At 46.1% G+C, this 14,814-nt stretch overlaps 1 protein-coding gene and 1 long non-coding RNA gene across 6 annotated transcripts in view; one reads left to right on the forward strand and one right to left on the reverse strand.

The window, feature by feature from the left end:
* RUNX1 (RUNX family transcription factor 1) overlaps nt 1–14,814 on the forward strand; it is a 173,459-nt gene that overhangs the window by 11,775 nt on the left and 146,870 nt on the right. For 4 of the 5 annotated variants that reach the window (XM_084511705.1, XM_084511708.1, XM_084511709.1 and 1 more), the window contains one exon: nt 5,182–5,295. In XM_084511705.1, coding sequence (XP_084367831.1) covers nt 5,182–5,295 — 114 coding nt within the window. Of the gene's footprint in view, nt 1–4,817; nt 4,996–5,181; nt 5,296–14,814 lie in introns of those variants that run through there. The other variant, XM_084511707.1, reaches the window with a different exon arrangement.
* On the reverse strand, nt 1,916–3,252 carry LOC311429894. The gene is made up of 3 exons (XR_014688452.1): nt 3,177–3,252; nt 2,743–2,803; nt 1,916–2,554 (listed from the first exon to the last, which is right to left on the reverse strand). It is a non-coding gene; the product is annotated as an uncharacterized lncRNA (long non-coding RNA).

The following is a 14,814-nucleotide window of genomic DNA, read 5'->3' on the forward strand; positions in this document are numbered from 1 at the left end:
GCTATCCTGTGATGATCTTGCAGGGCTGCCTGGTCCATGCCATTGCCAGCCTCTCAGCACTAACTCAGCAAGTGGTTCAGACTCATGTATTTTAATGCTGCCATTCATTAGCATTCACCTTGACATATGGCGTGGGTTTAGGTCAGCAACGAGTAGTGTTTTTCCTTTAGAAAGGATGAAAACTTCAGCTCTTTTTCTGGCACTGTTGGGCAGAGGAATACATATGCAGGTGCTGGAAGCCCAAAGCCTTCATTTTGGCTTCCAGAAAAAGTAGGAAGCAAGTAAGAATATTAAGGAGGGAAAATACAAATTATATATTGAGCAAAGTGTACAGGAAGCTTCAAACCTGCTCTCCATTTCTTCTCTGCAACTTCTGTGCGAAAACACTTGGCATGCAAAGGTGTGTCAGGGAGAACCTGGGCTGTGTTTCTTTGGGGTATATCGGGGGTGTGTTAGAGTGCCACTGGAGTTTGGGTAAAATATTAGGCTTAGAAGATTTGAAGTTTTCTCTGGCTTCAAGATTTTTGGCACCCTCGTTGGCTGCTGGTGAGCAAAGGCTGCAAGCATTTGCTTTGCTTTAATCTTGCTCTCTCCTGTTGATGGGACGAGGACATGTAAAGGAATGGCATCTCCTGGTATTTTCCTGCCCCAGGTCACACCAGCCCATGCAGCAATTGTCTGTCCCTACCCGTGTTTAACCCAAACATGCTGTGCCCAAGGCTGGCCAGGCACATGGTGTATTTCATACTGTGATGTCCAGGCTTTGATGTGAGGGAGCTGAGCCACAGAGTGCACCTAACATGCAGGTTATGCCCCAGGGTCCACCATGTCCTGATGCAGTGAGATGTGTGGTGTTTTTCTGGAAGATCCTGAGGGACAAAAATGACTCTAAATGGAAAGGAGGATAAAAACTGAGAGGCTGCTATCACTGGAGGGAAGGAAGCCTTTGTTTCCTACAGACGATCATTTGTAGGGCAGTTGGAGAGACCACAGGCCTCCCTGTATTGTTGTGTCAAGCCTCAAACTGTAAACCTGACCTTACAACACCTCTTGAGAGCGGACGAAATAATCCCTAAATCATTCTGGTTTGGGCCATTCAGTAGCTTGTGGGATTCTGCAGCCTGCAAAGTAGCTGGCCTCTGGGGTGTACCTTGGTGGGGTCAGTGGCTACTATGCTCTGCAAGGGAAAAAAGGCAGTTTGTATGTAGACTGAAAAATCTAGGCTCTAAGAAGTTCCCCTGAGTTATTTTTTCATTCCTACCACTGAAACTTTAAGTGTTTGCCCCAAAAAAAAAAAAAAAAAAAAAAAAAAAGAGAGAGAGAGAGAGAGAGAAATGTTTGTTTCATAGTCGGTTATTTTTTTGAGATTTTGTCATTTTCCAAATTCTGGCAACCTTACGAGCTTACGAGTCTCCAAATGGGATCTGCTGACTGAGCGTAAGATTCTAGCACATATACATATCCAGCATCAAGGCCTGTTTACTGGAGGTAATTGTCCAGCCAACAACCCCAGCCAAGGGGCCATGCTCTGCAGCAGCAACGTAGAAAACAGATTTCTTAGTGTCCCTGAATCTCTGTCTCCTACCCCCTACACCAAATTAAACAAATTTGGTTTGGCAAATTTGACTGCTGGCACAATTTGATCTTTCCATCATCCTGTGGTGGCTTGTTAATTTGTTTCATGATGTGTCAGCTTTTAGATCTAAGACTGATATTACTCCCTGAAGGTTAACCATTATCTTGCATCTTATTCATTAGAAAGCAAAGGATGTCTAAGTACCAGTGACATGAGTTTTCTAACAGCCTCAGTTTACAGTAACTGCAGGACAGCTTTAAAAAAAAATAAATAATTGAGACTGGCATTAATGATGGCACAGCTTACATGGCAACCTTTGGATGCACTCCTTGGGGCATGGATTGTGAAATGATCCAGTTTATTCCTTTCCTCTGAGCAATGCCAGCTATGCTAGTGGTAAATTTTGACACAGATGAATTGTAGGGCTGTAGGAACAGCTGATGTGTACCCAGCAGAAAATGGCACTGTGGTGCATTCAACGTCAACAGCAACATGTCGGTGGCTCGCGCTGGTGGGATTCACGGCTTCTCTGGAGGGCATATCATTGGCCTGGGAGAAGTGCCATACATCCTCGTGCCTGGGTGTAGCACAGACTTGCATAGCACAGTCCGTTTCTTGAAAATCCAAGGTGGTTAAAGCTTAATAAAGCATATTCCTGCATACTGTTTGCAGCTGACTTCTGGCAGAGCAGAGCAGAGACCGGAGTGGCAGGCTGCATTTCGAAACACTCAGTCTTTTCCCTTGCATCATCTGCCCTAGCAATGAGATGACAAAACCAGCCCAACTGTTGCTTCTCACATAGCATAGCTATGTCCTGGCCTTCACGGCAGATGACGGGGGTGAAGGCATTAGCATCGCTGGCATTCGCGGTGCGCTGACACGCCGTGCTCTGCCCACAGCAACGCGGATGGACATGGCACATGCTCTGCCTGCCTGGACGTCAGCCCTGGCCCTGGCAGCAATCCTGCCCCTCTATTACTAGAAGAGGAGAAATAAAAAGCATTTTAAAACCTCTCCTCTTCCCTGCTGGGCTCCCTCTGCCAGTGTGGCCCAGCCTGGCCCAGCGGGCCAGCACAGCCCCCAAGCTCCCCGTGGGCACTGGGGCACTTGGGCCCACGTTTCCCCCTCCCAGATGAGCTCTGGGCACAGCCAGCACAAGGTTTTACCTTCAGTAGGTGCTCGCTGAGGTATTTATGTAATAGTGGAGTGAGGCTTATCCCCCTAGACCTGCTAAAAATCGGTCACAGAAAAACAAACAAACAAACAAACAAACAAAAGAACGTGTTTAGGTCACTAGCTTAGTTGGAGTTCAAGCAGGAGTTTAAGCTGGGCTCACTGTGAGGCAGAAAAGTGCCCCAGCCTTCCTGTGCTTGCTGTCCAGAACTGCTCCTTTTGCATAGTGAGAAGACTCCACTTCAGCAAATTTTTCTTTTTGAGGAAAACCTTCCTCACATGCACCCACAGCTCCCCCCCCAACTATGAAGGAAGCCAGGGCGTAGGCTGCAGTTGCACTAGAAATGTAGGCAGTAAAGCAGTGTCAGGAATTTGACTTCCAAAGTTGCAATAAGCAGAAAGAAAAAAAAATGCACGAAGCGCCTACTTTTGTCGAGGTATTCCTGCTCTGGGCTGCAGGTGCAACCACAGAGCCCTGTGGCAGTTCTGGGTGTGATCTGCATGGACGGTGTTTGCGTGCTGGGGGCTTTGCTCCTCGCGGGAGGCGGTGTGTGTTATTACGTGTTTGTGCTCCACCTATCAGCATTTCTGCTAATATTGCAAAGGCTTCTCACTTTTTTTCACCATGGTGGTCACAGAGCAGGCAGGGAAAGCGTCGTTCTGCATCAGCCTTGCTTTGGGTGCAGACCTTTTTCTGGCAAAGGTTGAGCAGGTCTCAGCCTACTGAAGCTGAGTGGCCTGGGCTTTGCGCCCAGATGCCAATGAGTTGCTGCCCTCTGGTCAGAGGAGAGGAAAAGGAGGCAGAAAGTGGCACAGCAGTCACTTCTCTTTGCTGTAGGAAGTGATTTTCCTCCCACACCTTTGTGCTGTTGCAGCCAGAGCCAGAGCTGCCAATTGGATATAAAGTGAGGACCTTTCCCTTTTTTGTTTGTTTGTTTGTTTTTTTTTTCTGGGGAGGGAGAAGTAAAGGGAAGAATTTTGGACAATATAGATGCACTGCCACCTCAGAGATGTTGTGCTGCATCCTGAGGATTTTACTCAGTTTTGCTCATGGGTAGGGATCCTTCTGACAGGAAGGCTCATTGTGCTAGATAGGGACTACTGGATTTAACCTTATGGGAGAATTCACAAAGCTTTCGTGTGGGCTCACAGAGACTAGTGTCCTTCAAGAGCTCCCTCAGAAGATGCCACCATACAGGTTCAAAATAATGTTGCTGTGGGTTTTTGTTTGTTTGTTTGTTCGTTTTTGTTTGTTTGTTTTCTCTTTCCCAAGTGTTTCTTTTTCTTTCTTTTTCCTTTCTTCTTTCTTTCTTTCTTCCTTTCATTATTTCTTCCATTCTTTCTTTCATTTTAGTTTATTTTTTTCCATTATTTTTCTTCCTTTTTTCCTTTCCTACTTTTCCTTCCTCTTTGTTCTTTTTTTCTTTCTCTCTCTCTCTCTTTGTCTTTCTTCCTTTCTTTCTTCCTTTCTTCCTTTCCTTTTGGTTTCTTTCTATCTCTCTCTCTTTGTTTCTTTCTTCCTTTCTTTTTTTTCTTTCTCTTTCTTTCCTTCTGTCTTTTTCTTCCTTTCTCTCTCTCTTTCTCTCTGTCTTTCTCTCTCTCTCTCTTTTTTCTTTCTCCCTTTCTTTCTCTTTCTTTCTCTCACCTCTCTGCAGTGTACTTTCCCCAGCCAGTGGTCTTCCCTACAGCTGATTCCTAACGTTGTACAGGATGACTTACACATCCTGCCCTAACAGCCAACTAATACCCGGGTTTGAATTACTATTGAATAAGCAGCAATGAAATCCCTATCAAAATAATCAGTAGTTCCAAAAACCACAAACAACAAAACAAGCGGCGTTGCACTAGCTCAGCAAGCCCGCCTGCAGCACCGGGGCCGGTGAGTCATTTCTCTTTTCCCTCCCTCAGCAACCTCCATGGCTGCCTCGCGCAGCCCCGGGGAGGGCAGGTGGAGTGGGTAGGGCATGACTTCAGAAAGTTAAAAAAAAAAAAAAAAAAAAAAAAAAAAGAAAGTAAGTCGACATCACTCAGGTCACGTGACACAGAGGGACCAATGGAGGCAGGTTATGGAAAGGGGAACAGTTAAATTTGTAATTTTGGTTGTGTGAAACACTTCTTTGGGCCTCATAAACAACCACAGAACCACAAGTTGGGTACAGAGGCAGTCACACAAGAGCGGGTCCGGGATATTGGTCAGCAGGCAGGGCGAATCGTTTTGACTGCAAACCACAGAGTTTCGTAGAGTGGTAAGCATCATCAACCACAACCGATCCGCTATTTTTTTTTTTCTTTTTAAGAAACAATTTTGGAGTTCTTTTAGCAAAAGAACTTTATAATCCGCTTCGGGTTGCTCCAGAGGCAGCGGAGTGCAGAGAGTGATGGCTGGGCAGAGGGTGGTAACAATGACCATTCTTCATTTCTCGCTTCCCAAGGTAGAAGAAATCATATACTCCTTCACTGTAAAGAGAGAGTGACTTTTAAAGAGGAAACAATGGCTTCAAACAGCATATTTGAGTCACTTCCTTCTTACCAGCACTTCTTGAGAGGTAAGTGCCATTCAGACTTTCTAAATATACTTTTCACTATCCCATACTTAAGAAAATGCATGTTTGGAGAGTATTTGGGGACATTCTTGTAGTACACATTTTTTCCCACTTTGGTCTTCTTTGAGGCATTCTTGTTCAAGCTAATATCTGAGCTTGTAGGAATACCACCTCATTACTTATCAGTCCGTTAAAGAGATTATAACAAGGGCTCATTTAAGCTGTTCAAAGGGGCACTGCATGCTTGTGAATTTTCTCTTCATAAATCAAAGTGTGTTAGAGTAGCTTACATGAGTTACTGCAGATACAATAGCAGTAGCACAAGCCCCTTTTGATTCTTTTTGGCAGAATTATGACTTTTTGAGCCACTGCCATGAAAAATGACAGCCAGCCGCATACGACACCCATTACAGGCTGCATCCCAGCAAGCGAGCAGCAGGCTCATGCCTGCAGCCAGCAGAGCGTGATGCTGTCTCACTTATGCTGCGCTGTCAGCCTGGGTGAAGGCATGCTTACCGGGGGAGAAGTCAGGGAAGCTCAGAAGCCTGCTTAAACCTAGCTGCAACTCACGTGGCTCAGGAGAAGGAGCGGCGTGGGTAAACTCAAGAGTTGCTGTTGATGCCATGAGGGTCCTGGATGAGTGCGAATTGTTGGCAGAAGCCACCCTTAGGGAAATGAATTAGTCCTGGCAGGGCTGAGGAGGGAATTGGACTGCAGCACCCGGCAATGTGTCCCGTTGAACAGTGACCAAGTGTGCTCGGAGGCTCGCTCAGAGATTCTCACAACCCCCCGTGGAGCTGATGCTTTAGTCATGGGTTATTCATACAAGTAAGCCAGGGACTGGCGCGAGAAACTTGCCTGCTTCCTCGCAATTACCTTCCCAAATAGCTCATGATACAGCTGAACTTTTCCCCTTCCACGTACACCCTCTGAGCATCCGAACCCCTTCTGCAGCACCGTGCCCGGCCGGATGACAGCGTGCACAGCCAGGCACAGATCGCTCATCAGACTTGGCCGGCGCGCTGCAAGACGGCAGCGCTGTGTAGCTCTTTATAGCTGCAGACTACAGTTTCCCGGCCTCGCTGGCGGTGTCAGTGTGAGTCATGCGTTATTCATATTAATACTCGAGCCAGGAATGCGGAAGGCTCGTCCCAGCTGCTGTGTCACAGCCGGCAGCCGCTCGGCGAGCCCCGCGCCGCTCCTGCCAACCGGTGACTGCTGAGGGCAGGGTGCCGAACCGCCCGCCGTCCCTCCTCGCCTTCTTTTCTTCTTTTTGTCCCCATCACCACCACCCCGCTTTGCAAGCTTTTTCTGCATCTGGCTTTCCTGACGCCAGCAGGGAGCTGAATCGCAGCGAACTGCGCGAGTCAGGCGGGCGCGCAGCATCTCCCAGCCAGCACAGGGGAGATGCCGGAGGTTTGGCAAGAGGCGGCTGACTCCGGTACTAACGTTTCCCCGGCACCGCTACCAAGCAAAGGAAGCAATACTGCTAGAATAACAAGAAGGATCTTCCTGCATTTCGTCAGCTTTTATTTTTTTTTTTTATTATTATTATTTTTTTAGCTGACCCAACTCTTTGCTGTTTAATCTGTAGCGCAGGAAGGCTTGTTGAGGAAATTCTGTCCTTCTGATAAAATAACAAACAGTGAGCCTCCCGGGGCAGTGCTTGCAGCATGCCAGGGCACAGCCAGCTGGCGGGACGGGCTGAGGACAGCAGGAGCCATGCTGCAGGCAGGAGCCCAGAGGGCTGGGGAGCGGCTGCTTGAGGACCAAGGGCCGATCCTCTCTTGTCCAGGCAAGGTGGAGGTTCATTAAGGCTGCTTAATCCAGTGAGTGGTTTCACTCAGCGCTTCTCTATGGGTATTATTATCCTCTTTAATACTGTTTGTATTATTATTGTTAGTGTTGTAGTACCAGTAATTTGTACTCCTTCATGGGCTATGTGCCCACTGCATTGGGTACCTTAAGGAATCCAGTGCTGGCAAGCCTGATACACATCCTGATACATATCTAGCACAAGCAAGATGAAACTGCAGCTGCATAGCACTAGAAGAGTTTGGGCAATGGCACTTTGGTTGGGTTATAAAGCAAATGCCACATCGTTGCGAAACATTATTGCATTTAAACGTGGAAGCCCACGACGGTTTTCCAGCTGCTTCTTTCTTGTTCCTGTCTTTGCTCAGAAATGAACTTAGAGCAGTTTCAAAACCCTGGACATAAGAAAAGTAATGCTTGGGCCCTGGAGCAAGAAAAATAATCATCCCCAGGGTGGATTGTTCTCACCCATATTTCTCAACAGTGTTTACATAGACTGGCCATTAGAAATGTCCAAAAATGTCTCTTCTTATTTTTTCCCGCCAAAATTTATTGCACTTTCTCTCTTAACTGAAATTATGAGTTAAAGGGAAAAATAACAAGTTGGTTTCTGCCATGGATTTCACTTTATCAGTCCATGCAGTTCTCTGAGAAGGAAATCCATAACTCTTTTTTAGCATGATACTATGTGAAAATTGGGAAAAAAGAGGGGAGTGGGGAAGCAGAACAATTGTTCCAGCCCCTGTGAGCAGTGACAGACGTAGAAAGCCTGACATATTAATTGAATGTGGTACACCACAAAGGATATGGCCCTTTTTCTATCACACCACACCAGGTCCTCGCTTCTGCCACTAGGTAAAGAAATGAGGATTGTACTGAAACCTCCAGCAGTGCACTCCGCCTGCTGAATGCATTCAAATGCTTACTGGCTCTGCTTCTAATGACGGCCTCATTTTCCTAATGGCCTCTTTCAGTTTATGGCCCAGGCTGCCTGTCAGGAGCATAAAATAAGAGCCTTTGTAAGTGTGTAGTTGCAGTGCATCCCTTTCTCAAATACGGGATTGTATCAGAAAGGCTGTAGTTTCAACTGTTCCTCTAGCAAGGTTTGAAGGACAAGGATGAATTTGCTGCCCCCATTTAATGGTGGATGCATGTTCGTGTGTACGGGCTGGGTCACAGCACTGGTATCTTGGAGGACCAAAACAAGGCCCACTGGAGAGCCTTCTGTTAAAGTGTGCATATGTAGTTTTTAAAAGTGGCCTAGATAATTACATGATACTACCCCACCCCATAACATCTTTATTTTTATGAGTGGGTGTTAGGCTATCATGTAAGGTTTCCTTACAATTTTGCCTGCAAAGGAAGACAGCATAACTAGTCTTTTCATAAAAGCATAGGGTTTTAATGGGGCTCTAAATAGCATGAAGCATAATATTTTCCAGGAGGGCACTTTTTCCTCATTTTCCCTTTTGCTGCAAGGTCTAATTATTTCAATATACAAAGAAGGTTACTCCTGGTTTTTCCTTTGTTGTATTTTTTGTTAATTAATCAAGGCAGTGAAACCTTGTGGTGCAACATTTTGTTGGTTTCTTATCAAATGAAAATAAACTCCAGCAGAGCACTTTTACAACATGGAAAATCATACTGCACATACCTTCTTCTTAGTTATAATGCGCTGGCAGTGCCCAGCCACTCTGGGTATCCTCCTTTGCAAATGCTAAAGAAAAACATCACTAGAAGCTCCTCCTGCTCACGAAGGGCTTCCGTGCCTGGTCCTGTAGCCAGCTATATCCAAGAGTAGAGTTTCTTATTGCAAGTTGGTGGCAACTTCTCTCCTGCCAGTGGCCCCATGTTTGTTCAGCAGGGTGCACAGCCCCGTGCTGAAATCAGGGTAAGCGTTCACCTCCATGCTGAGCGTTTCCAGCAGTAGCTCTTGTGTGGTCATGGCGGGACATCAAGCGCTGCAGAAAGCACCTGCTGCTGGCACAGCCTCTTCCTGCAGGTCGCTGCATATGACATGGGTAGAAGTAATCACACACTGGGAGCAGCTCTGAAAAAAGCATGTTTCTCTGGGAGATGCATGGTACCCAGCACTGATGTGTATTTGGAAAGGCTTTTCATTCCCTCACTCGGTAAAAGAAAACACTCTTTTCACAATGGCATAGGCTGTGTTGTCACTGTGTAGTGAGGAAATTTTTCCAGCACTTTTTTTTTTGCAGGCTGCCTGAGCTTTTACAAAGAGTTAATTTGTGTCAGCGTTATAAAATGCTAACTGCGTCTTGCAAATAGGAAATTGAACTAAAGCTCATAAAAACCTTGGCTTACTGGAAGAAAAAACTTGCACAATGTCTGATCTGCACAGCCTTCTTTCTGTTTGAGACTTGATTCACTTAAAAGCCTTGAGAAAAGTTGAGAGACCTGAACACAGGAATTCCTTTGTAGCAAGGGGTGGGGTGAAGTATCTGACAGAGATGAATATATTGCTTTGGTAAGATCAAGAGACTTTCTCCGAGGCCAGTGTTTAACCAGTCACACTCAGTGTAGTGATGTACTGTGATGACAGTCTCAGAGAGGGCTTAGGGTTAGGGCAGGTGTGCAGATACCCAGGATTGGCTTGGTTTTATGCCATTAACAAGAGTGCTGCATGGCAGCTCTACCTTTGCACTGTATTTTAAGCCTGAGAGCCAAGCTTCAGCTCTGAGGTAGCTCTCTGATGGGAAATAAAAGTCTCTTCCCTACACTGCCAGTGCATGCAATATGAATAGAAAATAAACTGCTTTTTTTTTTTTTTTTTTTTTTTTTTTTTTTTTTCATGTCTAGAAGATAACCACAGCTGAATTTGACTGCTAAGGCATGACCCCAAAGAACAGTCTGCTTATCTTTAAGTGCATGTGAAGGCCAGTGATATTGGCAAGTTGATGGAAGTAATTCATGAATTCCTGAAGAATTTTACTTCTAAAGTAAAGCAGGATGAATATTTGCATCATTCTGTTATTCTAGAGGGGAGAGGCCCCAGCTAAACAAAGTCAAATAAATCGCTCTTCTTGGATTTAGAAATGGGCATACTTGCTTTAAAAAGCTAAGAGGAACAATCCTAAGGAAACAGTGAAAGCATTTCCTGCTAAAATACAACATTTTTTTCCACGAACAGGAGACACACACCCTACTGTGTGACCCGGCCACATGCAGCAGGGACCTGCTGGTCCCAGCAGTGACATCTCCAAAGAGGCTGCCCAGAAGTCTGGGCAGACGTGTTGGGGCCAGGTCCTCTTGTGAGGCTGGGGAACACAGAGTTGAGATGCAGAGTAGGTGAAATGCCACTTGCAGGAAAAAGATCGTGTGGGCTGGTGCTCTGCAGAAGTTGCCAGCTACAGTGCCTCCACAAGGAATATTTTGAGGTTGCTCTGCAACAAGAAAGGGAAGCCCGTATTCCTCCCACGCACATGGGACAAGGGTTTGTACGTTGAAGGCTGCCGCGGTGGAGGAGGAAGACTGCCCATGTAGCTATCGAGACATCTGTCAGAGGCATGGGCTGCTTGTGTTGACGGGTAGGAAAGATATGGCACCATGCGATGGGAGAGCTCAGGAAAGTCCTCCAGCCCTCGCAGGGGCTGATACTGACAGATTTTCTGTGCTTCCACACATTGCAATGTGCAAATATGCCTTTGCTCTGTTTTTTTTTTTTTTTTTTTTTTTTTTTTTTTTTTTTTTCCCTTTTTTTAAGTTTTGATTTATTTACTTGTGTTTTATATTTGTTTGGGTTTTCATAAAACAACTCTAACAGACAGTCAGCTCATCCTTCATTCCTTCTCATCTCCTCCTCCTTCCTCCTTTCTCTGTGTTTAGTCAATGAAGCAGAGTACAGTAGAAATAGTTTTAAACAGTGGGTGATTACAAGCAAGAGCTTGTTGCTGTGAAACACCGTAGAAACACAAAATTTATTGAAACCCAGAGTCCATAGAACAGCTCAATCTGAATACAGATAGCAGTTTCTTGATATGCACCAGCCAGGAAAAGAAGATACATGTACTTTGGAAGGTTTTAAGTTCTCCCTCCGTCTCTCACTGCTGTGTTTCAGAGCACAAACCAGTCTCTGCTAAAGCTTGAAAAGAAAGCTTCCCGTGTAAGCAGGTCTGTTGTCTGCAAAATGAATTGTGGCTGCCTCCAAGACATCTGTTAGCAGCCATGGGGTAGGTGAGTCACTGGTCTGAGAGAGGGACAAGAAAACATTACATTACCTTCATTACCTCTTCTGTCATCTTACGAGAATGGCTCATATTTGTATAAACTTGAGTCAGCTTCCCAAATCGTAGATGAATAGTATGGATATCTCCTCCCTGAAGTGTCCAGACAATTGAAACAGGAAAAATGGAAAGGGCACAGAAGGGATGGCTGTGAAAGCAGAGCGGCAGAGAGTGCCAGTAGTTGCTACCTGGTAGAGTTTCCAATTTATCCTTAATGCTGTCCGCAGGGCTCACCACTTCTGCTTGCAAGTGAAACTCTGTGAAATTGGGTAGTTTCACTTCACAAAGATCTGTGAGAACATTTTCTCTGCCTTTGATCTGTCTGGGTTTTTCAGCCTGCGCTTTTTGTTTTGAGTTTCTGATTCCAGTGAACACAAAAGCAGCCCAAGTCAGGGGCTTGGGGCTTTTTCTTTTGCCTTCTGAGTATTTGCTCTTGCACTGTGCTTTCTGTTGTTTGGTTTCACATTGGAGCCATGATTTTGAGATGTGTTTGGGAGGTGCCCTAAGGTAGGGTTTTGGCTGTGAGTTGAAAGGCTGACCTCTCGTACAAATCTCTCCATGAATGCGGCGTGAGGGGACTTGCAACCCAGCGGGTTGAGTGTGATTTGTTATAGGCATTTCACTCATCTCTTCTGAGGGCAAGCCTTGCAATCCTTGTCAAACCAGCAACCTCGGAAGGCAATGACCCAGCCCTTGAAGTGCATTTTTTGGTCTTTAGAAGAGAAAGATGACCATCTGTGAAACAGTTGAATGTTGGGGGCAAAGGAGCGCGGAGCACACCCAAGCATCTGTTTCCTTTGTGACAAATGCCCTGCATGTCCCCAGCTCTGCCTACAGCTCCCATAAGTGCCCTTTTGAGCTGGCTTGATGGCATACACCTGCGCCATGCAGGCCAGACACATGACTTGCAGGCTCTGGGGCATTCACAGAAGACTTGAACAAGCGCCGAAGGATGCTGAGCTCAGTAAGCATTGCTAAAGCATCCTGCATGGTCCCCACTTCTGGCAAACGCACACACTGTGAGGATGCCGAGCAGCTGGAGCAGGGCACCTCAGCCTTTGCAGTGGGCAGACGAGCTTCCTTGCCCGTCAGCGCTCGGGTCTCTATTTATATGTGCTGCGGTATCAAAGGGTAGTGGAAGGCAAGCTGGCACAGTGAGATGAAAGCTCTCATCTGTCTCGCGCGGGTAACACAGACAGATGCAATCGCGCGGGCGCAAGGCACCACCAGCCAAGCCCTCGGAGATGCTGGTGTGCACGGAGCCAAGCGGGGGTGGCAGGCATGCCTCCGTTTTTCACTACTGTTATTATACACGAGGGGCTGGTTCAAGCCGACGCTGCTTTACACCCACATGCCTCCAGCCGTGCTTCTCCTTTTCTCTGTAGGCACAGCCAGGAGCTGAAAGCATGCCCCAGAGCCAGCAGTGCTTGGGGTAATGTCCTGCCTCCACCCAGGCTGTGACAAAACGGCCACTGACTGCAGTGGGGCTGAGCCTGTCCCTTAGAGCAAAGACACATCTGAAGTCATGAATGAGTCTGCAATGAAATGCAGCTTTAAGATGCAAGTGTAGTTCGTGTGACTCCAGTTAGCAGAACCGTAACTGAGAATGAAAGCGTTTGCCTCTCTTACCTTGGAAATATCGGTGTGGAACAATTGTTTGTGGCCTATTACGCATGGTTGTGGAAGCAGCTCTGTCAGCTGGGAGGTTTTCTTTTCTGGCTGGTGGTTTGCACGTACCTCATACATCAAGGGTGTAAGAGAGATGGGCGAGGTGTGCTCCCTCACCAAGCAGTGAGTAGCGCCTCTGAGAGAAGCACTCTTTATCATGTGCCATCTCCTGGTCTCTTCTAGAAGGGCAGAGAAGGACAGGACTTACATGAGCGCAACCACAGCTTGGGAAAGCAAACCTGAAGGCACTTTCCAGGTAGGAGGCAGTGAGGAGGAGAAGGTCTCACCTGCCTGGTCAGTCTCCATGTGGTAAGGCTACCACAGGGGCTGCTGAAGGTGCCGGTGTTGCACACTATCCTGAGCAGGGCACTGATAGAAGAGTGCACGCTGCACCCAGTTCATAGGAAGAGCAATTTATTTTACAGTACAGTTACTAGATAATATCAGACTTCTGTAAAACTGTTTTTCAGGACCTATATGTAAATGAGCTTGGGGTTTTGCATAGGCTGGGTGTAACAGAATTCATAGCTGGAAGATACACTCAAGACTTCGTTAACCCCATTTGCACAGGAGTCAGTGAATCAGTTGCTGCAGTACAGGGTAGTTTAACTGCTCGTCTGTATTACACATTCTCCATTTTGCTTTGCAAAGAAATTGAGTTCCTCTTTGCCCACCACATCTCTGCTGCAGATGTCCAGTCACACGGGGTCCTCCAACAAGATGGTAGCCCTGCGAGGTACCAGACCCATGTCCTCCAGACCACAGGTGCTCTGTGTGCTCCTACAGCCACCCTCTCCCTGTTTTGTCACTTGCTTTTCTAAATTAAACAGGCTGTTTCGACTGCAATGTTGCACTACTGTGGAAACCAACGAATGGCTTTCCTAGGTGAAAGAAAAAAGTGACCGGGTAAACTTCTTAAGCTCAAAAGTGCTGAAATAAACCACTCATGCTTTTTTTTTTTTTTTTTTTAATATTGTTGTTTTTTATTTTTCTTCTACTAGGGAATGCAATACCGGGAAAATGGTCTTTTATTTTTCTGTCTTTTTTTTTTTTTTTAATAGTTTCCTAAACAGTCCAAACAATTTCAATAATTACTTTTGAAGAGTGGCATTATTTTTTATTGATATTTTCCAGTGCATCTATTTTACACAATGCAGCAGAAATGCTCCAGTAGCCCCAAAGAGCTAATTTCCCATATCACATAGGAATAAGCTTTGCCAGCAGCAACAGTTTATACTTAAATAGGTCCCTTCCCATTTGGGAGAGCATCCTGCTCTAGCCAGACACATACCAACATGAAGCAGGATTTACGGCTCCCCTGTGGGGTGGAGTTATGTCGTTAGACAGACATCTATATGAGGAAGGGTGATTTAGGTTCATGTTTTACTGGGGAAAGCAAAGAAAGACAGTAAACAGTTTTTCAACACCATTTTCATCTGCAGTTTATGAGTTATCCTCTCCTCATCAGACAGTCTGTCAATACTCTTTGCTAATTTCTTCAGCAAATCCTTCCAAGCCTCTGTTCATGAACAGTGCCTCCTATCCCCCCATGTCCCCAGGAGCAACTCCTTGCTGCAGTCACGCAGCTTCTGATGGGGCAACACATAGACCAGCTGGGTAGGTTTTTCCCAGTACAAGACTTAAACTAGTGAGGGATCATTCCTGCCCAAAACTGCAGCCCGCTCTGAAGGTCCAACTTGTGGACACAGGGGTACTTGTAAAACATACAAAACGTGATTCATCAGGAAATGGTTGCCAGAATCCAGTTCATTTTCAGAGAAAATCTTTTCACCCT

The sequence above is a fragment of the Aythya ferina genome, assembly GCF_964211825.1.
Source record: "Aythya ferina genome assembly, chromosome: 1".
Classification (NCBI taxonomy): Eukaryota; Metazoa; Chordata; class Aves; order Anseriformes; family Anatidae; genus Aythya; species Aythya ferina.